Consider the following 22,485-nt stretch of genomic DNA (forward strand, 5'->3'; position numbering starts at 1 on the left):
CCATCCTCCAATGTCGCCCTGGTCGGAGTCTCCCTCACCTCTGCCTCCAGCCTCCGGCTCCACCTCAGCTCCTAGCTCCCTCGCCTCCACCGTCAACCATCGATCCATCATCTCCACCAGGCTCTCTCATCCTGCCTTGGTCTGGCGTCGACCTGCCATCACTGCCATGCATTATTGACAAGATTATTTTCCCATTTCATACTATATTTTCCTATTTAATAAAGGTAAGAAAAAAATCGAATGACTTTATGGCTTTTATGGCTGAGTCATTGAATCATTTATTCAACCAATTCATTCAAAAACAGGAATGAATCCCCACCACTAGTTTTTTGTTGTTTGGATATACAGCAAATAATTCTAATATGGCTTTGTTTGAAAAACAAAGTTAATGGCAAAAGTTAACCTAAAATTTTGGTTAATCAATATTAACATAATGTTTACTGAACTGTTATATTAAAAAAAATACAAACAACAACAACATTCTCTCTCTCCACTGCCAAAAAAGACCGTCATAAACTGCCTCCACGACTACCATCCAGTCGCACTCACTCCAGTCATCACTAAGTGCTTTGAAAGGGCTGGTCCTACAGTATATCAAAGCCAGTCTTCCATCCACATTTGATCCATACCAGTTTGCATACAGAGTGAACAGTTCTACAGAAGATGCTATTGCCACTGCTCTTCACTCAGCTCAGACACACCTTGAACACCAAGGGAGCTATGTGAGGATGACTTCAGCTTTGTCTTTAACACTGTCAACCCGGCAGACTGATATCTAAACTAGCTGACTTAGGCTTTTCCCTACCCATATCTCACTGAATCAATGACTTTCATACTAACCGCCCCCAGACAGTTAGACTAGGCTCCCACCTCTCCTCCAACCTCACACTCAGCACTGGCGCCCCACAGGGATGTGTGCTGAGCCCCCTTCTCTAGACTCTCTACACACGACTTTACTCCCACCCACCCCACCAACACCATCAACACAGTTTGCAGACGACACAACCGTGGTTGGACTTATCTCAGGGGATGATAAGACAGCCTACATGGATGAAGTTCAAAGTCTTACAGCGTGGTGTTCAGAAAACTGTCTCATTCTGAACTCCTTAAAAACAAAAGCACTCATAATAAACTTTTGTAAGAGCAGTGCAGTACCTAAACCACTATACTTCAATGGAGACTGTGTGGAAAGGGTCCCTGCTTTCAAGTTCCTGGGCACACACATCTCTTCGGATTTCTCATGGACTACCGACACCACTGCAACGGTTAAGAAGGCACAGCAGAGACTCCCCTTCCTCGGGAATCCTCAAGCAGAACCACCTGCAAGAAAACTGCTGGTGTCCTTCTATCACCACTCCATCGAGAGTGAGTTGACGTACTGCATCTCTGTGTGGTATGCCAGCTGCTCAGCAGCGAACAGGAGAGCACTTCAAGAATCATCAGCACAGCCCAGAAGATCATCGGCTGCCTGCTGCCCTCTCTGGAGGTCTTATTCAGCTCCCTCTGCCTCAGTAGAGCGGCCAAAGACCCATCCCATCCTGGACATCAGCTGTTTCACCAGCTGCCCTCCTGTCTTTCTTGACCACAATACCACTGAACATTGCATAGATGCAGTAGTATTTTCAACTGTTCCTCATTGGTTTACATTTCAGCTGTACTTCGTCACTACTGTTTTTACATTTCAACTGCACTATTGTACTACTTGTTTACATTTTTAACTGGATTCTTGCAGTACTCGTTTACATTTTCACTGCACTACTTGTACATACGGTCACTGCAACCCAGACCTCAGCTGCTATGCCATTGTATCATACTGTATCTTTTTATCACACTGTCCTTTCATTGTTCATTGTATTTATTATTTATTAGATTAGATTTAACACTATTGTACCACACTAAATATACACCCTTTTCTTCAACACAGAAGAAAGACTATTGGTGAGACTTCCGGATCATTAACCGTTAAATAATGAGGAAAATAACAACTTCCAGTAAACTAAAACTGTTTGCACTACAAACCAGTGTGTTCATAATTAAGATTAAACATTAAAATAATACAATATAAGACACACCAATGTTCAGTATCAAGCAGTAAAACTGTTTTGTGGAGGCAAAAATAGCTGGACACAGATCAGACCGGAAGTCAGACCCATAGAATTTACAAATGCCCATTTTTATGACAAGAAAAAGGTGGATAGATTTAAGTAATTAAATATAATATACATTTTTCATGCCCATTTTTATGACAAGAAAAAGGTGGATAGATTTAAGTCATTAAATATTATATAAATTAACTACATCTTCAACATTGAAGATGTTTCCACATGCACATATTTTGGGGTGTGTTGCCTCTGAGCATTATATCTTAATTATAGTGCTGAAACAGTTATATAACTAACTGACATTACAATAAAAATAATTCAAAATAATAATGATGATTTGGACCAGCCTTTCTCAAACATTCCCAAAGGGCTCCTGAAAAAAACAAATGCCTAAAACATCACTGCCTGTACATGTTGGTGCTTGTTTGATATCTCAGGAAAAGGGTGTGTTTTGAACCATTTAAGTTTGCAGAAAAAAAAATTCATTTGTGAAACAACATTATTCAGAATCTCTTTTTCGCTTTTGTTCCAAGTTCTCCTTTTCATGTTTCATGTAAATCTGCATGGTCAAGTGCTGATACTGCCCTCCACCTCAGTCTACAGTTTGCTATTTAGATCTGCTTTTACTGTGGGAACCGAAGGTTTAAGGTGTTTTTAAATGAGCATTGGTCTCATTTCTCCTGCTGGTTTAAGCCTGAGTTTGAAATGCTGTAGAAAAAAGAAGCTATTCAGCTATTCACTTCTGCAATCTTTATAATGCATTATTAAATAGTATATTAATTAATAAAAATGACATATTAAGAAGACTTAATGATAATAAAATAAACGAACAAAATAAACATAATAATAAATCATTGTGTGTTTGTGTGTGTGATACACACTATTATAATACAACATAATAATAATGTTTTAGAAAACTGAGATAGTCAGAAAAGAGGATTGTGTGACATTGAGTAAAACTCTTGTGACATTTATGCTCCGTTTATTCTAATTAAACATACTTGTTCAATCCCTAAACGACTGGTGAATCATATAAGTGTCATCCGCTCTCTTGTAACATCTGAGAATTTCCACATTCATTTGGTTTCTGTGGTAATCAAACAATATGCAGTCTTATGTGATTTCTTTCATAGTTTCTAATTTTGTCCATGAGCTCCTCCGGACACTATGAAGGGACAATGAGGACTAGTAAATTTTAACTAAAGTTCATAAATGTTCATAAACCTCTGAAAGTGTTTATCAACCTATTCAGCTTTCCAGTCCTGACTTCTTTCCTACTTAAAGCAAAGATTGTCTCTGGTAAGAAGGGAGTTTCAGTTGAGCTTATTGGCTTATGATTCATAATGAGTAAGAAAAACTAAGTTAACAATGTTCACTTCAGCCATCATACTGTATAGTTAATAAGTTTAGCAAACATTTTTCAAGCAAAACATATTGAGGAGTATCTGATACTGGTTGAATCGGTAAGCACAAGTTTAGTGTGTTATTAAGCTGTTAAAAAAACATTGATTTACATCTAGTGAGATTTATTCTGTTATTTGACCAAAAATACAGTAAAAACAAGGCAAAGCTGAATTCTTAGCAGCCATTACTCCAGTCTTTATTGTCACACAATCCTTCAGGAAGTATTCTAATATGCTGATTTCATTTGAATCACAGCTGAAAACAGCTGAGCTACTTAATATTTCTTGTTTAAACATGGTTATTTTTTTTTTCAGAATCCTTTGATGAATTGTAAGTTCAAAATAACTCATTTATTCGAATTAGAAATCTCTTATAACATCATAAATGTCTTTACTTGTGATTATTTGCATGCATCCTTGCTGAATAAGTATGAAGTTATTTCAAAAGACCTTTCTTACTGAAAACTTTTGATCAAGAGTGTGGATTATACTGTAGAACTTCACTGGCTATTTCCTCTGACATGGCAATGCGAGTAAAAACCTTAACAGATCAGAAATACTTGCCTGGCTTATTCAGTTCTCTAAGCATCAGTCTTAATATAGGTCAGGCAAAAAGGAATGCAGAATGGCTTGCCATCATTGTGGTTTGTCATGCAGCCTCACAGCAAGAGCTCTTCTTACTGAAATTCACACTTCCTGTACCTCAGAAAGAGTGTTATGCCACAATAATACAGCAACCTATACATATATATCAGTATTTACAGAACTGTGCGCATTGGTACAATTTACATTCCATTTCTTTTGACTGTATCATTTTGTTAATATTAAATATCAAGTAAATATAATGCATTTTTTTTAAATGTCACAATTCTAGCTCTTTTGTGGTTTGTACTGAATAGCTTGTAATTGTGGTGAGGGTGGTCTTGTTTTGAGAGATGTCTTGAGGTCATTGTGTCAGGTTGCTTACAGTAATACAGTTTGGCAATAATTGTGTAAAGATGAGCAAACAAGAATGTATGCAGGGTGGTGTAGGTTTTACAAAAGCTGCTTAGTTGATGGAATAGTTCATGGCAAAAATAACAATTCTGCCATTATTTACTCACCGTCATGTCGTTTCCAAATCTGTGTTACTTTTAATCTTCTGTGGAAGAACAACAATCACCACAATACAGTATGTTACCATAGTATTTATAGAAGGTTTAGACGTTTTACTTCCCCTCTTTGAACTCTAGAGGGAGATAAATATCAAAATGCATTGGAAGAATAATACGGCTTTTCCCCATGATTCATATGGGATTCTATTGATGAAGAGCACTTCCGGTAAATTTTGGAATCACTTATTAAACTTATTAAACTTGCTTGTTTAATAACAACTTATACTTGTGGTGATCGAGTGAATGTGTGTGTAGGGGGTGTGATTCATAACTGTACAAAAAAACAACAACAACAAAAGCAATAGCATGGCATGACCACGTGTATGTTTTTAAAGAACTGAAAATTAGCATATGTATATTTGAGATATAAGATATTTTCTCCTTCTTGCAATTATTGCCCTGTTCCTGTTATAATAGCATGTACCATATAGTTTTCCTTCTTTACAAATATTGCATAGTAGTTTTTCGTTTTCAGAAATATTTCGACTTGCCTCAACAGAAGCCCTATATGAACCTTAGTGTATAATATTTAATACATGCGTTTCTAAGGTCTCTGAATGATGAGTATGATCAGTACTTCTGAGAAATATGAATACCTTCTGCCCTCTGATTAATAGTTCATACTTTTTAACAAGTATAAGAGCTTTTAGTAATTCTAGAAATGTCCCTTTCGGGTTGTGGTACAGATTACGTCTTTTTGCTGTGAATTTTATATACATAGTCCTGCCCCTTTAATAAAAAATAAATAAATAAATAAATAATAATAATAATACATATTTCTGTTAAAGACCTCTTTCAGTGCGGCAGCGTTGGGCGGTGGGCGTGGCATTTAAAGTGCCATGTGTCTGTACGGTAGGCAGTAAGGGCCAATCATCATCCAGCAGCGGCAGCACTCGCAAGCTCCGCACGAGCGCGCGTGCACTGCAAGTAGTGTTTTGTTCACCGCCGTACCAGTGACCGAGAATCCGATGAAAACCAAGGAGCTGCAATCTATTCAGAAGTGCTGGCGAGAAGATTTTAAAGAGGGGACGACTTCTGTGGATGTGAGAGTACACGAGCCGCTAAAACTTATTTCGAACGCGAGTTCTTCCGGTAATCAGCATGCGACCGAAAACTTGATACTTCTGACTCGGGAGACTGACTTCGAGAGTTCTGTCTCGGATTCCCAAAGCGGACAGAAAGGAGAACGTGAGGAGAGCCATGAGTTTTGCGTCTCGCCGTGGGACATGGAAAGAGTCTCAGAAGGAGGTGCCGTGACTCCAGGCAGAGTCTCGGAGGAAAATGTGAACCAGTGCCTGAACACACCAGACTTTTTAGTAGACTTCAGCTGTTCGTCGCCGTTAGCAAACCATAAAATGACCAAAAGTACGTTGCAACCGTCCTCCGTGTCAGATCGACTGGGTGGAGAAGTGGAGCAACACGCTTCAAACCCGTTCCCAAGGATTATTCCCACACTGATAGTCACCCATGATGATTTTGGACCCGGTCAGGACAGTCCTCACATCGGTGATTTGACTTTAAGCATGGGCGGCTTTTCACTGGACCTGCATCCCGATGACGACTCGCCCTGCTCGGACAGCGGCTGCGGAGGCTCCCCTGCGCCCTCTCTGCTCCACAGGAAACTGTCCAGCTCCTCCTCGGCTGGATTATCCTCTGCCTCGTCGTTTGAGGAATCTGAGGATGATTTCACGGGCAGTGACATTGAGCCCGGCAGTCTGTCCCCCAACATGATCGGCAGTCCTGATGAACTGACAGGGGTAAGTGTCCAGCCTTCACTATTTTAGTCCTTATTATTTTAAAATTCCCATTATACAGATAGATCTGTTGCATCCGTTTTTATTTTCATAATGGGTAGTTTTACCCCTGTGAAAAAGAAATGAGTTTAATTGTATTGAATGTGCACGTCTAGTGTACTTTTAAGCCTTAAAAGTGTACAGGACTTGTAGACAATCTAATATTAATTAAATAAAAGGTCACCTGAGTCCACTTTCACGACTACGTGTCTTAATTCATGGCATACATTTATCATGAATTCTTGTCAGTACATTCAGTGGTACACCGTAACCATATATAACACACAGTAGATGTAGAAATATGTAAGTCCTACTTAAGTATGTCAGAAAAGCACTCCTAAGTTCAAATAATAGCAATTAATAAGCATTGAACCTTTAATAGAATTTCATTTTTGGGGGAAAGTTAAGCTAGTGGAAGGGCTTTTGAGAAGTTTGTGCACCAACACTGTATTATCAACTTTATTGTCATGTCCTGTAGCAGACATGGGCTCTTGTGCTGCCTGTCATTGAACTTCTCAACATTATATCTGACTACAGCTGCCATGTTCTTGAGTTGCTGTTGATCTGTAGCGATTCTTAAGCTTCAGCGGGCGTGCAAGAATGATGATTTTGAAAATGTTTGAAAACGGAGTCAGACTGAAACCATTTATTAGAAAGCACAGCTATTTTTAGCTCCATATCTGTGCACCACCAACTTTTGTATTGTGAAAGTGGTGAATCTAAGATGCATTGACATGCACATCTAAAACCAGAACCTGCTGTTTTATACATTACTAGAACTCATCGAAAAGGTTACTGAAAAATTGTAGTTTCGTTTTTTTCTGAGCAAACCTTTTTTTTTTAGTTTCAGAATTATATTGTTGGCTCTTGGAACAGTTGATGGGTGAGACTCTTTAGAGAGAGATGATTTTTGGGTTCTGTGGAAAGTTAGTAGCTATATTTGGCTTTTAAATGTGAAAAGACTAAATGTGAGTAAGATATGCCTATAATGCTAATGGGGGTGTTTTTAAAACATGAACGAAACTCTGAGGGTGAAGAATAGAAACTATAGTTTCTGGACTGGAACATAAAAAAAAAAAATACAAATGTGACATTATCTTCAAATGTCACTGATTGACTTTATAATACACTCACTGTCCTAGTCATTCATAGATGACTGATAGAGGAGTCAAACTCTGGAAAAATCCCTCAAATCCCTGGTGTCTTTGTCAGTCCGACATGTGCTCCGTATGTTTTTATGTCTGTCTGGATGGATAATCCACCTGAAACTGGGCACCATTTACTTGCTCCGGTTGCAGACAGAATCTTTGAGTGACTTCATATTTCTGATTAGAATAGTAACTCACGTCCACTGACTGATCTAGTGATCTGTGCACTAAAAAAAAGCTTGCTACTGAACCTCAATTGGTAAAACATGACGCTAGCAACACGAAGGTCACTGGTATAATTTCAAGAACAGTTGTTCTGATACAGTGTATATTACTTTGAATGTGGCTCGAGTTAATTTGGATAAAACGGTGTTGTTTTATTTGAAAGGTCTTACAGTTATCTCCAATTTAAAGTGAGTTAGCCTGTGAGAATCATCTCATTTGAATTCGCTTTTTATGTCTCTGCTGTAAAATAACCAGAGTCCTCAGAAACAGGCCTGATATCATACAATATACAGTTCATCAGCAGTTCTATACTAATCTCCAATTTCCTGCTCAGTCTCCCAGTGTCCAAATGATTAACGTTAATGTTTTGTGTATATCTGGCTGATCCGTGAATCAGGATGAATCAGTCCAGAGAGAATGACTGTCAGGAAGTCCGCTGGCTCCTCATAATCTCTCCATCCTTCCTGCACTTTTTTTTTTTTTTTCTGGATGGCAAACAACATATTTCTTTATTATATGGTTCTATGGAATACCGGAATACTCTGGATTCTGATTGGTCAAAGGCAGCATTCTATGGTCAGATATTTTAGTAATGAGCGCTACAGTCTTTAAATGACTTGTACTGAGAAAACCATTTCCTACTGTACAAAAGCGTCTGAAATATTGTTTAAATGTTTTAGAAATTAATATTTTATCCTCACCAAGGCTACATTTTATTTGATCAGAAAAACAGATATATTATGAAATATTATTACAACTTTAATTAACTGTTTTCTTTTTAAATGTTTTAAAATGTCATTTATTTCTTTGATGGCATTGTCACATGATCCAAGAATCATTCTAATAAGCTAATATGGTGATCCAGAACCTTATTATTATTATTATTCTTGTTATTATTATCCTTGTTGAAAACAGTTGTGCCTCTGAAGATTTTTGTGGAAACCATAATGCTCTTTTTTTTTATTATTATCCAAAATCAATGATCTTCCTAATGTTTCCTTATTGAATTAAAGTATTAACAAAAAAAAAAAAACATGTAACTTTTAAACGGTAGTTTACATCGAAGTGCTAGTCTCTCATGTCACGGCACGATTCTTCTCACATGATAAAATAATTCAGAGTCATTTTATTTATTTATCAGTCACATTGTAATAAGCCTAAGAAAATCTTGATCGCCCTGTCAGAGTTTATTTTGTTGGTTATCATATACAAACCTTTTTCCTTTGCATTTGCTTTTATTAACTAATCCAAGCTGCATATTCACAATTATTAGTCATTTTTTGTCAGTTTGTTGACATCCCCAGGCCTACTCACACAGACACACACTCAGATGCCATCATTGAGCCATCGTCACTCACACTGTCATGGAAAACTGAGTTGTGGGCGGTTCCTTTGTCGCTAAGTAACCATGAATCCATATATGGTGTTGCTTCTCATTTCTGTTTCTTCTTCTCTTTCTTAATCTGTGTCTTGTCTTACTTCAGTGGTCATGACACAGATTTGTTTACAGCTGTGTGTATGCGCAATATACTTTTGACTCCCTTCCTGGTGAACAAATCCCGCATCATTGCACTTATTGTAAACAATTCATTTCCCGCCATAAGCTTGCTCCACTACTTCTAAGACAAAGCGAAAGACGCCGTACTAGATACGTCTTGCTGTCTCGGTCTCAGTGTTCCTGGCTCTTTTACTCTCTGAGGGTGTGAAGCTGTTGGACTGGTTTTGTCTTTGTTATGAAAACGCTTTAGGAACTTCTTTGAAATGACTCGGAGAGCGAGAAAGAGAGACAAATCAAAAGTACGAGATGGAGGGGAGAAGTGGAAATTGGATGGCTGCAGTGAGGGAGGAGGTGGGTGATGGGGTGGGTGGGGTTTTTACAGCGTGTTCAAACACAAGCAGCCCAGAAAAGCACATTTATTACATTAGTAGTGTTTGCCAAGACAGGCAACACTGGAACTTGATTTGACTCACTCGTACTTACTAAAAAAAAGCAATTTAATAAGTACTAAAATAAAAAAAATAAAAAAACGAATAAAAAAGACAAAAGCACTTAACAAAATTACTAAAACTAAAATGGAAATTAAAAAATGCAACGAGGTCCATTTGGGCTAGTAAGTAAAAGCAAGCACTCAAATAACCCTAGCCACCACATAGCAATGCCCTCATATCATGACATTGTTTACATGTTCTTTTACACATTTCTATATAATCTTGTCAGTGTAGTAAGAAGGGAGTGAATGGATGGGGGTCAGGACGAGTGCATGTGCTTCATGGGAGCTAGCAGAGGACGGTGGGTTAGGATCAGAGAGGGGTGGTGTAGGGGAGACATCCGAGAAAGATCTGATAAGAGAGACATCTGAGCTGCAGAAGTGCATGTGAGCCAAAGAGCTGGAATCAACAGAAAGAGAGAGAGAGAGAGAGAATCAGTGCTCCATGCACATGATGTGAGTGTGTGACAGCTCAGTCTGCTTCCCGGATGCATGTGTGGTTACAGGGCAGTGCGGGGCTCGTGGGTCTCTGCACGATTGTTTGAAGTGTGTGGTTGTGCATGCTTTGTATTTGCCCATACATTTTCTGTCTGCCATTGATTTGTCTCTCTTGCGTGGTAGGAGACCTTCACGGGTCACACACACGTGCACACACTGCTGGGTCGATTTGGCAAAAGGGTCCATGACAAATAGGAGTGTCCGTGTTCTATTCTTTTCAAAGAAAATCCATTTCATGACATCAAATTGGTGTAACGACCAATGTGGTGAAACAATTAAGTACAAAGTAATAACCTATTTCCCTGAATATATGAGTATTTTAAAAACTATTTTATTACAAATATCACAAAATATTAAGTCATAAATATCTATGTGTATATCTTGAGGAGGAGCAGCGCATGATATTTTACAACCTGGACTAACCTTGCCTTCTCAATAAATCATGTTTTATGATGGGGTATAATATCGTTTCCTTTTTTTGATTTGGTTTTCGTTTCTGTCTTCATATTAGTTGCACTGCATGAGTTTTAGTTGGCAGAAATATTTTTTTTCAAATATTAAGCAGTGAAGCAGGTTTTATATACATTTTTTTTGTATTTTGTATTTTTTTTGTAAGACACACTGCCATTCAAAAGTTTGGGATCTGTAATATTTAGTATGTTGTAATAAAATATATAAACTGTAATAAATGGGTTCTGTGTGTTCTCTGGATCAGATGTGCAGTAGATCTGTCCAATAACAATAGTAACCTGACAAATGACCCTGAAATAAACCCTGTGTGTGTGTGTGTGTGTGTGTGTGTGTGTGTGTGTGTGTGTGTGTGAGCCCTTGAGATAAGTCAGACATGAAGATAGAGCGGCTCTGTTTGTCCAGGGTGGGTTTGACCTTTGACCCAAGGTTGGCTCTCACTGTGACTCTCCTGAAGGCCTGGAATGATCAGAATGGTATGACAGTCATCAGTCGTTAGCATATTTTACACTCAATATGAGGTATAGAAGCATTAAACATTATGGTGTCATTGTTTAACAGTGGTGGATATGACCAGTTTGAATTTTCACAATAGATAAAGACATTTTGGGCAAGAAATGGTCATGTCTAAACACATGAAATACCGTTTCCGTTCATAAACTGCAGGGCATATGGTGCCCGTTTGGAAAGTGAATTGTAATTAATACTTTGCCTGAAGTTTTAAGAAGTGTGTATAAGTAGGCAGAAGGACAGGAAGAAAGGCTTTATATGAGGCGTCGTGTGTCTTCTGTTGACTATAGTGTCGTCAAAGTGTGGAGAGAGAGCTGTTGAATTTACAGAGCACACGTTGAAAGAGGGGATGAATGTATGAAGTGTAAAGAGGGAAAATAAAGAAAACAGACCTGAAAGGGAGAAATTACTATTATTATAATTTTTTTCCCAATTCAATATAAAATGATGTGATTAAAAATGGTTGTTGTGATTGTTATAATAATTATATAATTGTTAAAAAAAACTTTATTTTTATTATAATAATTTTAAGTAGTGTTCTCCAGTAGTTTTTCACAAGTTATATAAGGTCACGTACCAGGCATATTCTGTAAACTGCTCATTCCAGGAAGAGCTTTTACGTTGTTTCTGTGTACCCGACAAAGCAAAAAACATTTAGGGAATTACGGGAAGGAAGTAGTCAGTGATTGTGAATGTGAAAGTTTGAGTGGCATCCCAGGAATTCGTGAAGAGGTTTTTTTTTGTTCCCGTGCAAACAGCTGGGTTATGTCATTTCCCACACGCACACATTCGTCATCGATCAGAGCCGTGTAATCAATAATCTTTAGTCTGTGAGACCATGCGCGTCACGGCTTCTTTGTTGACCTCGTGTCACTGATAAAGACCTCAGTCTGGGACTTTACCTCCAATGCCTGAAAAAAACTCAAGTCAATGTTTGTTAAGAGAGTAAAAGATGTGCTTTGTTTCACGTATTTAGTCTGTTCTGTTTTAAAAATGATTTCTAAATGAAAGAAAACGTCTCATCTGTGCATATGCGACCTTTGATTTCAGGCTAAATCGTGGAGGAAGTTAAAGACCATGGTGCACTGCTCTCCATTTGTGGTCTCATTCAAGAAACTATATCCTTGGGTTCAGCTCGCGGGCCACGCAGGTAAAAACAGCTTCTCATTCTTGTATTGAGGAAAACGCTTGTATCTGAAAAGACTGCCGCCCGTCGTTTTGGACTGATGAAATGAACCCTGTTTTTGCCTCTTTGTGTGTAGATCATTTCCAGGCAGGCGAGTATGGGAAGCTGTTGAAGAAGTATTGTGAATGTGAGCAGCAGTGTCTCGATAAGCTGATGAATGACAACCTCCGGCCGTTTGTTCCTGGATACTACGGTACTGTGCAGCAGAACGGCCAGGATTACAACCTTATGGATGATCTGCTGACACACTTCGACTCCCCTTCGATCATGGATTGCAAGATGGGAAGCAGGTGAGAAAAAGCTTCGAGATTAACAAGAATAGAAAAAAACGCCCCAACCAAACAAACTAAATATATAGTAAAGAATAAGACGCACACATGCAGAGGATGGCAGAGTGAGGGTGATGTCACAAATGTTGTGTGAAGGCTGTGGTTTGATTAATTGGGTTTGGTGTTTTTTAACCACAGGACATACCTGGAGGAAGAGCTGGTGAAGGCTCGTGAGCATCCTCGTCTGAGGAAGGACATGTATGAAAAAATGGTGGCAGTGGATCCAGGAGCACCCAGTCCGGAGGAAAGAGCCCAGCAGGCGGTTCTCAAACCTCGATACATGCAGTGGAGGGAGACACTGAGCTCCACCGCCACTCTTGGCTTCCGCATAGAGGGCATCAAGGTGAGAGATCATGAGTGCAAACACAACTGAAAGAGTTCATATAATATACACTACCAGTCAAACATTTGGGATAAGAACATTTACATTTTTTTTTTTTACAGGAGTCTCTTATGCTCATCAAGGCTGCATTCATTTGATCAAAAATACAGGGAAAAATATAATATTCTGAAATATTATTATGATGTAAAATAACTTTTTTCTATTTTAGTATACATTAAAATCGAATTTATTCCTGTGATGCAAAGCTGAATTTTCAGCATCATTACTCCAGTCTTCAGTGTCACATGATCCTTCAGAAATCTTTCTGATATGCCGATTTATTATCAGTGCTGCTTAATATTTTTTTGGAACCTGTAATACTTTTTCTTAGGATTCTTTTCAGGATTCTTTTTCTAACAATATACACTACAGTTATTTTTTTTATCAAATAAATGCAGCATTGATGAGAATATATATATATATTTTTTTAAAGACTTCATATATATATATATATATATATATATATATATATATATATATATATATATATATATATATACACACGCTTTTATCCAAAGCGACTTACATTGCATTCAGGCTAACAATTTCCTCCTAACGTGTTCCCTGGGATTCAAACCCCCAACATTGTGCTTGATAACACAATGTTCTACCACTTGAGCTACGGGAACACTATATATATATATATATATATATATATATATATATATATATATATATATAAGTATTTTAAGAGATACAGATAACAACATTAATTAAACCTATTTATAGATGTGATTTAGTAAAATCAATGAGTTGCTATTTGTGATCTAAGTATAAATGGTGACATAAAGTATCAAATGCATGTCATAGCTTCTTCCTGAATGCATGTTTGCGGTTTATAGATATGAAATTGACAAGTGCACTTTTTTGTTACTATTAAAACTCTTCAACTCTGTTCACACTCTTTGTTTTTCTGTTTAGAAAGCAGATGGCACACGCAACACCAGCTTTAAAAAAACCAAACATAAGGAGCAGGTGATGAAGGCCTTGTGTGACTTTGTGGATGGAAAAACACAGTTACTGGTACGCTGCCCCAAAGGAAATGAACCGTTTTAACACTGCACTGGAGCTTTTAGTCCATTACATTTAGCCAATTACTTTCCTGTCTTATTTGATAAGAAAAAACTTATAATGTTTCTTTCTCTGAAGTGCTCTTTTGACCTTCAGTGACTGTAAAATTAGTGAATTACTGTAGTTACAGCTGACAGGTGTTACTATGGGGAAATCATATTCATAATTTCTATACCTATATTGCATTGTACTCTAAATAACTTCCAGGTGTTTCTTGCAATAGTGCTATATTAGCATTTTAGCAGCACTGGAAAGCTGTATTAACCAATCAGGATCCAAGAACTTTATTTTTTCTTCTTTCAGAGGAGTTATCTACAGAGACTGGAGGAGCTGCGCAGCGCTCTAGAGACGTCAGAGTTCTTCAGGACACATGAGGTGAGGAATCTGTTCTTTCTATGTTGTGAAATGTTTTTCCTGCCCCGGGCCAAATGAATTCTTATCTCTGGAACACAAGAAGTCATGTTTCATAAGCTTAAAACTTTGCTTTGTAAATGTACAACTGTAAGACACTGTTTTGTTTCTCATCAGGTGGTTGGGAGTTCTTTGCTGTTCGTGCACGATGCTTCAGGCCTGGCTCGAGTATGGATGATAGACTTCGGTAAAACCATCCCACTGCCACCATCCCAAACCCTGGACCACCGCACGCCCTGGGCCGAGGGAAACCGGGAGGACGGGTACCTGTGGGGTCTGGACAACCTCATTCAGATCTTTGGAGACATGCTGCAGGACGCGACCTCGCCCTGATGGATGTACAGAAACGTGCCTGAGCCCGAAGCATCACGTGTAGGGACATGCTGATGGAGGGAGGCGCACAACAGGATACTAGTCCTGAGATGAGTGTGCTGTCGGGAGAGATAAAAGGCGAACAAAATACGAGTGGAAAAAGTCTAGCACATTTTGTTGTCAAGCTTTTATTTTTTTATTTTTTTGCACGTGTGGTCCTGCAGATCCACAGAAGCTCCACCGCAGTCAAGATACTGAACCCAAACAGACTTGAGGAGCAACAGAACTATCGTTTTAAGGGCGCACCGCAATGATTATTCGTTTATGAATATATGTCACGTTCACTTCCCTTTTATTTTATTTTTTTTTTACCTACAAAAATGATAACACTATCAAACTGGAATGTGCTTTTTTCGTTTTTCGTTTTCCCTGTAAATTTTTCTTTGGGTTTTTCATGGTTATGTAAATAGTACTAATTTAATTTTCCTTTATACATGTATATTATAATAATTAAGGTTTTTGCTTTCATTTTGTTTTATTTCTGTAGTCTTAAGCCATACCTCATTTATTTCTGAAACGTGGTCCAAGTGCAAAACTACAGGCCGACTACTGCTTTTTTTTTTTTTATTTCCTGTGGTCGTCTAATCTTGTTGACACAGATCAGGTATGATATTTCCATGACTCATATGTCCTGTTGAATTTAGCAGACTGTCACCATTTAAACGGTTCAGTCAACAAAGCAGAAGTTTAATTACTACCAAGCAGTTAACAGATTGGCGTTCGTCAGAAATAGGGTAGTAGAGTTCAGCACAAACATTTTTTTGCACTTAACTTACCAAAGAGGACAGCTAAACCCTACCAAGATTGTATTTTATTGACGAGAAATAGATGCAGTGTTTCTTAAAACTAGCCATGGTTACAAAGACACAAAAGCTATATAACAGGTATAATTGATAGTCATACACTTGTTGCTGGAACAGCGTGTTCACACTTGTTTCATTGGTTTTTAAGGTAACCAATCAGACTGGCCGGTTTGCAGTGTTAGTCATATGGTTTGGTTTCTAAGTTAGCCAAATGCATGCAAATTCAGATTAAGTCTGAGAGGTTAACCCTCTTAATGTGGACCAATGACTATTAAACTGATATTTTTTTTTCTTTAAATAAATAGTTTTGTGAGCATTTGTGTTGGTACACACAGCAGAATGGCCTCCAACAGCAGATCTTTCGACACCATAATACGCAGGAGTTCAGCTTCGTAGTGATCACGGCTTATTTGCATGAACAAATCTGATGGTTGATCTCTCAGCTGTGGTGGAAAATGTATTTTGGTGTGCATGAGCGGATTGTAAGTGTTAGGGCCACTGATGTCATCTCACTGCCGATGCACAGTAGTTCTCAAATTAGGTGCTGTGGTCAGCTTAAATAAAAAAAAAAGACAAACAAAACATTTTTTCCATCGTCACTTCATGTTTGCTTCAGGTTGTAACTCTGAAATACTCAATTTCAGACAAAAAAAGATGATATCCTCTTGCACAATATCACAACAACCATCATTTTAAAGTGATTACCTCATCTGGATACTTTTTGTTGATGTTGGTTTACGAAATCTGGTGTTCTACCACTGTTTTATTTTTTATCCTAGCTTCAGAGATTGTATTTTCTGTCGTGAGCGGACCTGCACACTGTCGGTTGGTGTATCTGTCAACATTCCAACACAACATTCCAACTGTCATTATTTCCCCATCTGACTGGTGAACAAAATGTCTCACACATTCTTTTGGAGATCCACGTCATTGTTTACAGGTTATACAAAGTATTGTGTGTCATTCAAAATGTTGAAATAAGTGTTGAAATACATGTTTTATATTGGAAAGAGAACTGGATGGTGTGATGCCTTTTTGAGTTGTTTCAACCCATTTAATACAATTTGAGATAACTTGCTGACATGCTGAGCACCTGTACTTACATCACCTTGAATCGTTGTCTTGAAAGCCAATAATATAATCCAATAAACTGGAACTATTATTCTGTGTGTCTCCTTTTCACTTCCTGATTCACCATTACTTAAGGAAATTATTTTCAAAACACTATATCACACTGTTTGGGTTCAGTTAAATCTCTTTCACAAAAATGTTCTGAAGGAACGTGACACTGAAGACTGGAGTAAAGGCTGCTCAAAATTCAGCTTTGACAACACGCACAAACACAACAAAAAATATATATTTTAAAGGGGGTCTTATGATGCAATTTAAATTTTTCCTTTCTCTTTGAAGTGTTACAAACCCTTGGTGCATGAAGAAGATCTGTAAAGTTGCAAAGACTAAGGTCTCAAATCCAAAGAGATATTCTTTATAAAAGTTAAGTCAACCACGCCCCCACATATCTATGTCACTGTGGAAATATTTGCATAACACCGCCCAGATGTTTACACAAAGAAAGAAGACGTACCTTTCATTCTCATAATAGTATTGTTGTTGTCGCCGCCATGTCGCATAGACACTGTGTGTTTGGTTGTGAAAGCGAAACTACTTTGTTCGGCTTTCCAAAAGAGGACGATATCCGCGTTGTCATGCCTGGAGCTGATCCGTGCTGGTCACTGAGGAAATACATCAACTTTGCACTGCGGATCGCCGTCGGCTTTCACCGTGGAAGAAGCGGAGTCCAGCCCGGGGTTCTCACATGTGGTTGCCACAAACCCAAAGGAATCCGCCAGCCACTCCCGTTCACAGGCCCGCCCACCTCCGCTCACTCAAGCCAGCCTCAAGGCCACGGTGTGTGTGATGCTGTTTGGTTGAGAAAGCAAAACTACTTCGTTTGGCCAGTGTTGCCAACTTCTTTCGATGGAAAGTAGCTAAACCCTGCCTGAAAAGTCGCTAAATGTCACTAGATGACGGTCATATGCTAATTAGCATATTCATGACGTAAGTGCGTCATATTATCTTGCCCTTTCTGTGCTCATGTACTGCATTTTAAGGCAGCTAAAATTCTCAATAACAGTTTTTAATTATTATATTTTAATGTTTCTGTTGTCCGACAACGGAATTAATATTATAATGACTGAATTCATCCTATTCATGACAATGTCAAATGAAATCACATATAAGACTAAGATAATGATTGTACTGTGATTTCGGCTATACTTGTATGTAAAATAGAGTTAGAAGCAACAGAATATATTTTTTTAACTGAAAGTGCTGCTCCTCTCTGTTCGCTGAACATAACAGATGCACAGAGAGAGGCGTGTGTGCACGCTGGGAGAGAGAGAGAGCTCGTGCGGCAGTGTCGGAGAGTCTCGGAGACTAAATAAGGTCTGTCAAAAAAAGTCGCTAGATTTGTCGCTAGTCGCTTTTTTGGAAAAAAGTCGCTATGGGGGTCTGAAAAGTCGCTAAATCTAGCGACAAAGTCGCTAAGTTGGCAACACTGCGTTTGGCCTTCCAAAAGAGGACACGCTAGAAATCATGTTTATATCACATTTGTAATGGATTTTAATATTTATGTCTATTTACTCTGGTTGGACAGGGCATCACAATATGTTAAGGTACCATCACACGCATTAGGTATTCGGCTAATCACAGTGCACTGGATAGCTGGCCAATCAGAGCACACCTCGCTTTTCAGACTGATGAGCTTTGTAAAAAACAACAACTGCGGGGCATAGAGGAGAATACTTTAAACCGCATAAACACATTGCATTACACCAAATATGTTATTTTTTAGCAGCATCATATGACCCCTTTAAAAGATATTAATAAACAAAGCAGTCACTTTAACCTGTAATAGGCCTACTACATTGTATTTTTTTTTTTAAAGAAAATAAATGCAGCCTTGGTAAGCATAAGATACCTCTTTAAAAAAAAATCCCCAATAAATAAATAGAATAAAACATTCTTATGAGTGAGGAGCCAGTTTTGGAAATGATTGGGATTACAATGATACTTCTCATTTTATCATGGTTAATATTATATTCCTGTCAAGTGATGATTTCCTAGGGTGACCATATGTCCTATTTTTGGACCTAAAAACATAAATAAAATGTGTCAGGGTAGGACAAATCGACAGAATGCAAGCCTGGATTTCTTAATTTATCAAAATGTCTTCTTAGTCCCGCTCCCACTGAATTTCTGATCTGAATCCTGCTGCTCTTTTTGGACGCAGGGTTGCCAAGTCCGTGTTTTTCCACAGAATAGGGCTACTTTTAAACTTGCCATGGAATTGATTTTCCCAAGTGGGCTAAACTTTTGAAATATTGTATAAAATACATGTGACTAAAATGCACGAAACATTTTGCATCCAACATGTGATAAACTTTCAAGGACTTTTTTATGAACTGTTCCCTCCTGGTGGAATGACCTGCCCACCTCAATCATTTTCAAGAAATGGCTGAAAATACATCTCTTTCAACTTAATTTTACCCTCTAACTCTAGCACTCTATATTCTATTTCTATTCGAACTACTTGTTTTATTTAAAAACAAAAGAGACTTTAGCATTCTCTATTCTTTCTACTTATTTTCTAAAGTAGCGAAACCCCGCCCCCCACTGTACTCTAGTTTTCCTGCGTGGAGAGAAGCTCTTCTTCCTCAAGTTGCACAACAGATGGGTTCCTGAACCGCTGGATGACATCAGAACAGCTGAACACTTTGTTCTATTGCTGAGGATCATCAGTAAACATCTGATTTACATCCTCCGCCCTGTTTGTTTGTCCCGAACCGAATGTTCAGATTAGTCTCGAGGATTACCTCATACCGGTTCACGTCAACAAAACGGTTAACTATCTAAATGCTGTTAAATACAACAGTCAAAACCATTTAAATTGTCGCACAAACTCGAGTGCTGGCAGACACCACAATTACAAAACAGAAGGCTTTGAACCACAACCAGTGCTGCATCAGTCTCTTATGTTTACAGAAAGTCACTATCACATAGTATTTCGCACATTTAGAAACACTTAAACTATAAGGACACCTAGTGGACGAGGACTGAACATACAGGCGTGCAACCAGCTCCTGAAAGATGACTGTTGCTGTGTGTTACCAGCTCAAACTTCCACAGCTGGTAACACAGACTCTTTCTCTGCTTAGACAGAACTAACACCTCTTTAAGAAGAGACAGAAGAAGTGTCACTGTCCGCACACCCCTCTCTTAAGCCTAATAATATACCTGGATAGAGACATATTGTTTGACTGAAGTATTGTTTCATCATGTAACTTTGAGACATAACTTTCTACTTATTGAGATTGTTAATTGTTACGTCTCACCTGAGATGACTGCCCAGTGGCTTTGTGGTCATTGTGTAGACAGGACTCATGATTAAAAACCTCGTCATATATGTGCCAGATGTGTCAGGAACACAACTACAATCTGTCTGAAGAGATGTCATTCATTAAACAGTGTAGTATGCACATGATTATGAATATGTGTCTTAATAGCATGTTTTATTTTATTATGTTAGCACTTGCAAACATAGTTGACAGTTGAGAGGTCTAGAAATAAAATACAATTCAATTAAAAATAGTTAATTCAGAAAACAGTGAATAAAACAAAAAGCAGCCAGAAGGTAAAATGATCAAATACAACAACAACAACAACAATAATCATAATAATCATAATAATAAAAACAGTGATCCAAGATAAGACTGTGGTAAAATAGAATTTTCAAATTAAATATGTAAAGAATAATTGACGATGGGCAATTTAATTATTAGACAAATAATGCATAAATTAAATTTTAATTTAAAATAAAATTTGCATTTACAGACCTTTTCATCACTTCACTTTATCAGTGTCATTTTAGTATCACTGAGATAATATTATAGTTTTTAATTAATATTTTGAATTAACTTTTATTTGTACATTTTCTGTTTTCATTTAAAATGTATATTCAATTTTGTTGCGTTTTCGTAATTTGTATTTTGTTGTTGTAGTACATGGTGACCGTGGTGACAAATTTAATACAAGTTTAAAAAGAAATATAGAATATGATTCCCATTGTGAACAGACTTACAACATTATATTTTTGAGCACACTGGTTACAATGTTTACTTTTTTATTATTAAATATTTAAATGAAATAGTGTGATATTATACATGTATATACATACACACACATACAGTATATAATTGTGGTCAAACATTTGCATACACTTTTGCAATCTGCACAATGATTTTTTCCCCCCATTTTCCCATACAAAATTCATGTTATCCCCTCTTATTTTGGAAAAACAATTACGATTTTGGTGTATGCAATGGTGTATGCAAACATTTGACCACAACTGTGTATATCAGCCACCCTGCTCTCTAAAATATCAACATCAACCGTTAAGTATTTTCACAGAAACTTACTGTGGACCATCTTAAATAAGTGAAGGCACATACTTATTGAACAGCAATCACTGCAGATCCTTCCTAAAACTTCATAGAGAAATGTTGCAAAATTATGAAATTGTGACTGTACAAAATTAATAAATAAATAAAGTCTTCCAGGTATAAAAATGTGGTTTGTACTCACCTGCTTTCTCTCTGTCCTAGAATAATTCTGGCTCTTCATGGTCCCCTTCCCTCTGCTGAAGCCTGATAAAGCTTCTTCTTGCTGGACACTGAGCGAGCCAGTGGTGGAGGAGGAGGGGTGCTCCAAAATCCTCCACTGTCATGCTGCTTTAACAGATTTCACTCTGTGGAGTCAATGAAAGAAATAAGTGAAAATCAATTGAAAGCATGCAAGAGTATTGTGATTTACATGACATGGTGTGGTGACACAGATATGTACATGAACGTTACAATGTAAGGTCCAATAAAATGCCACCAAAACAATGATATAAGGAATGCACTTCCTAATGATATAAGCATTCGCAAAGTTACATGAACCCTTAGAAAAGTTAAGTAAAAGTTATTTTACTAGTAACGTGCAGCTAAAGTCTGGGTAGTGTTTTCTATTTAGGGAAGACTAAATAATTAAGGCCATGTACTCCCATGGTTGTGAGAGGCAAAATACAAAAGCACATCAAAGATAATAATATTTTCAAATGTATTGATGGTGATATATATATATATATATATATATATATATATATATATATATATATATATATATATATATATATATATATTTTAATCAAATCAAAAGGGCATAAAATATTTTGTGCGATATATATCTATCTCTCTCTCTCTCTCTCTCTCTCTCTATATATATATATATATATATTGCAAATTCAAAAATGCCATTAAAGAGATACAACATTGCATTCATTACATAAAATGTATAATAAATGCATCCAAAGTCATCTGAACTAATGGAAGAGAAGAGAGGGGAAAAAAGAAACAGGAACATAACAAGTAAAGAAAAGAGGATTAAATGAATAAATAATAATGATAATAAAAAGGCACAAAAATGCATCATACCAAGTATTAATCGTATTAATCACTGTACATGAAATATCTCATCATATTTCCTCAAAAAAGAAATACATTTTTGTTATTAATTAATTTTAGTGATTTAATTAAATGTGCT

The 22,485-nt window shown here is 37.4% G+C and overlaps 1 protein-coding gene across 1 annotated transcript; it reads left to right on the forward strand.

Moving 5' to 3' along the window:
* Window positions 1-911: 911 nt before the first annotated feature.
* Window positions 912-17,008, forward strand: LOC127934121 (inositol-trisphosphate 3-kinase A). Its single transcript, XM_052531286.1, has 8 exons — window positions 912-1,365; window positions 5,524-6,416; window positions 12,340-12,439; window positions 12,552-12,765; window positions 12,943-13,147; window positions 14,108-14,209; window positions 14,561-14,632; window positions 14,786-17,008. Exons 1-8 carry the CDS (start codon window positions 912-914, stop codon window positions 14,999-15,001), a joined length of 2,256 nt encoding a protein of 751 aa, XP_052387246.1. The 3' UTR covers window positions 15,002-17,008.
* The last annotated feature ends 5,477 nt before the right edge of the window (window positions 17,009-22,485 follow it).

The sequence above is a fragment of the Carassius gibelio genome, chromosome A18, assembly GCF_023724105.1.
Source record: "Carassius gibelio isolate Cgi1373 ecotype wild population from Czech Republic chromosome A18, carGib1.2-hapl.c, whole genome shotgun sequence".
NCBI lineage: Eukaryota > Metazoa > Chordata > Actinopteri > Cypriniformes > Cyprinidae > Carassius > Carassius gibelio.

Coding starts and splice junctions, on each gene's coding strand:
- LOC127934121 (XM_052531286.1), top strand. CDS start 912: ATGTGTGCTGAGCCCCCTTCTCTAGACTCTCTACACACGACTTTACTC. Junction 14,210..14,560: donor ATGGAAAAACACAGTTACTG/GTACGCTGCCCC, acceptor TTCTTCTTTCAG/AGGAGTTATCTACAGAGACT. Junction 14,633..14,785: donor AGTTCTTCAGGACACATGAG/GTGAGGAATCTG, acceptor GTTTCTCATCAG/GTGGTTGGGAGTTCTTTGCT.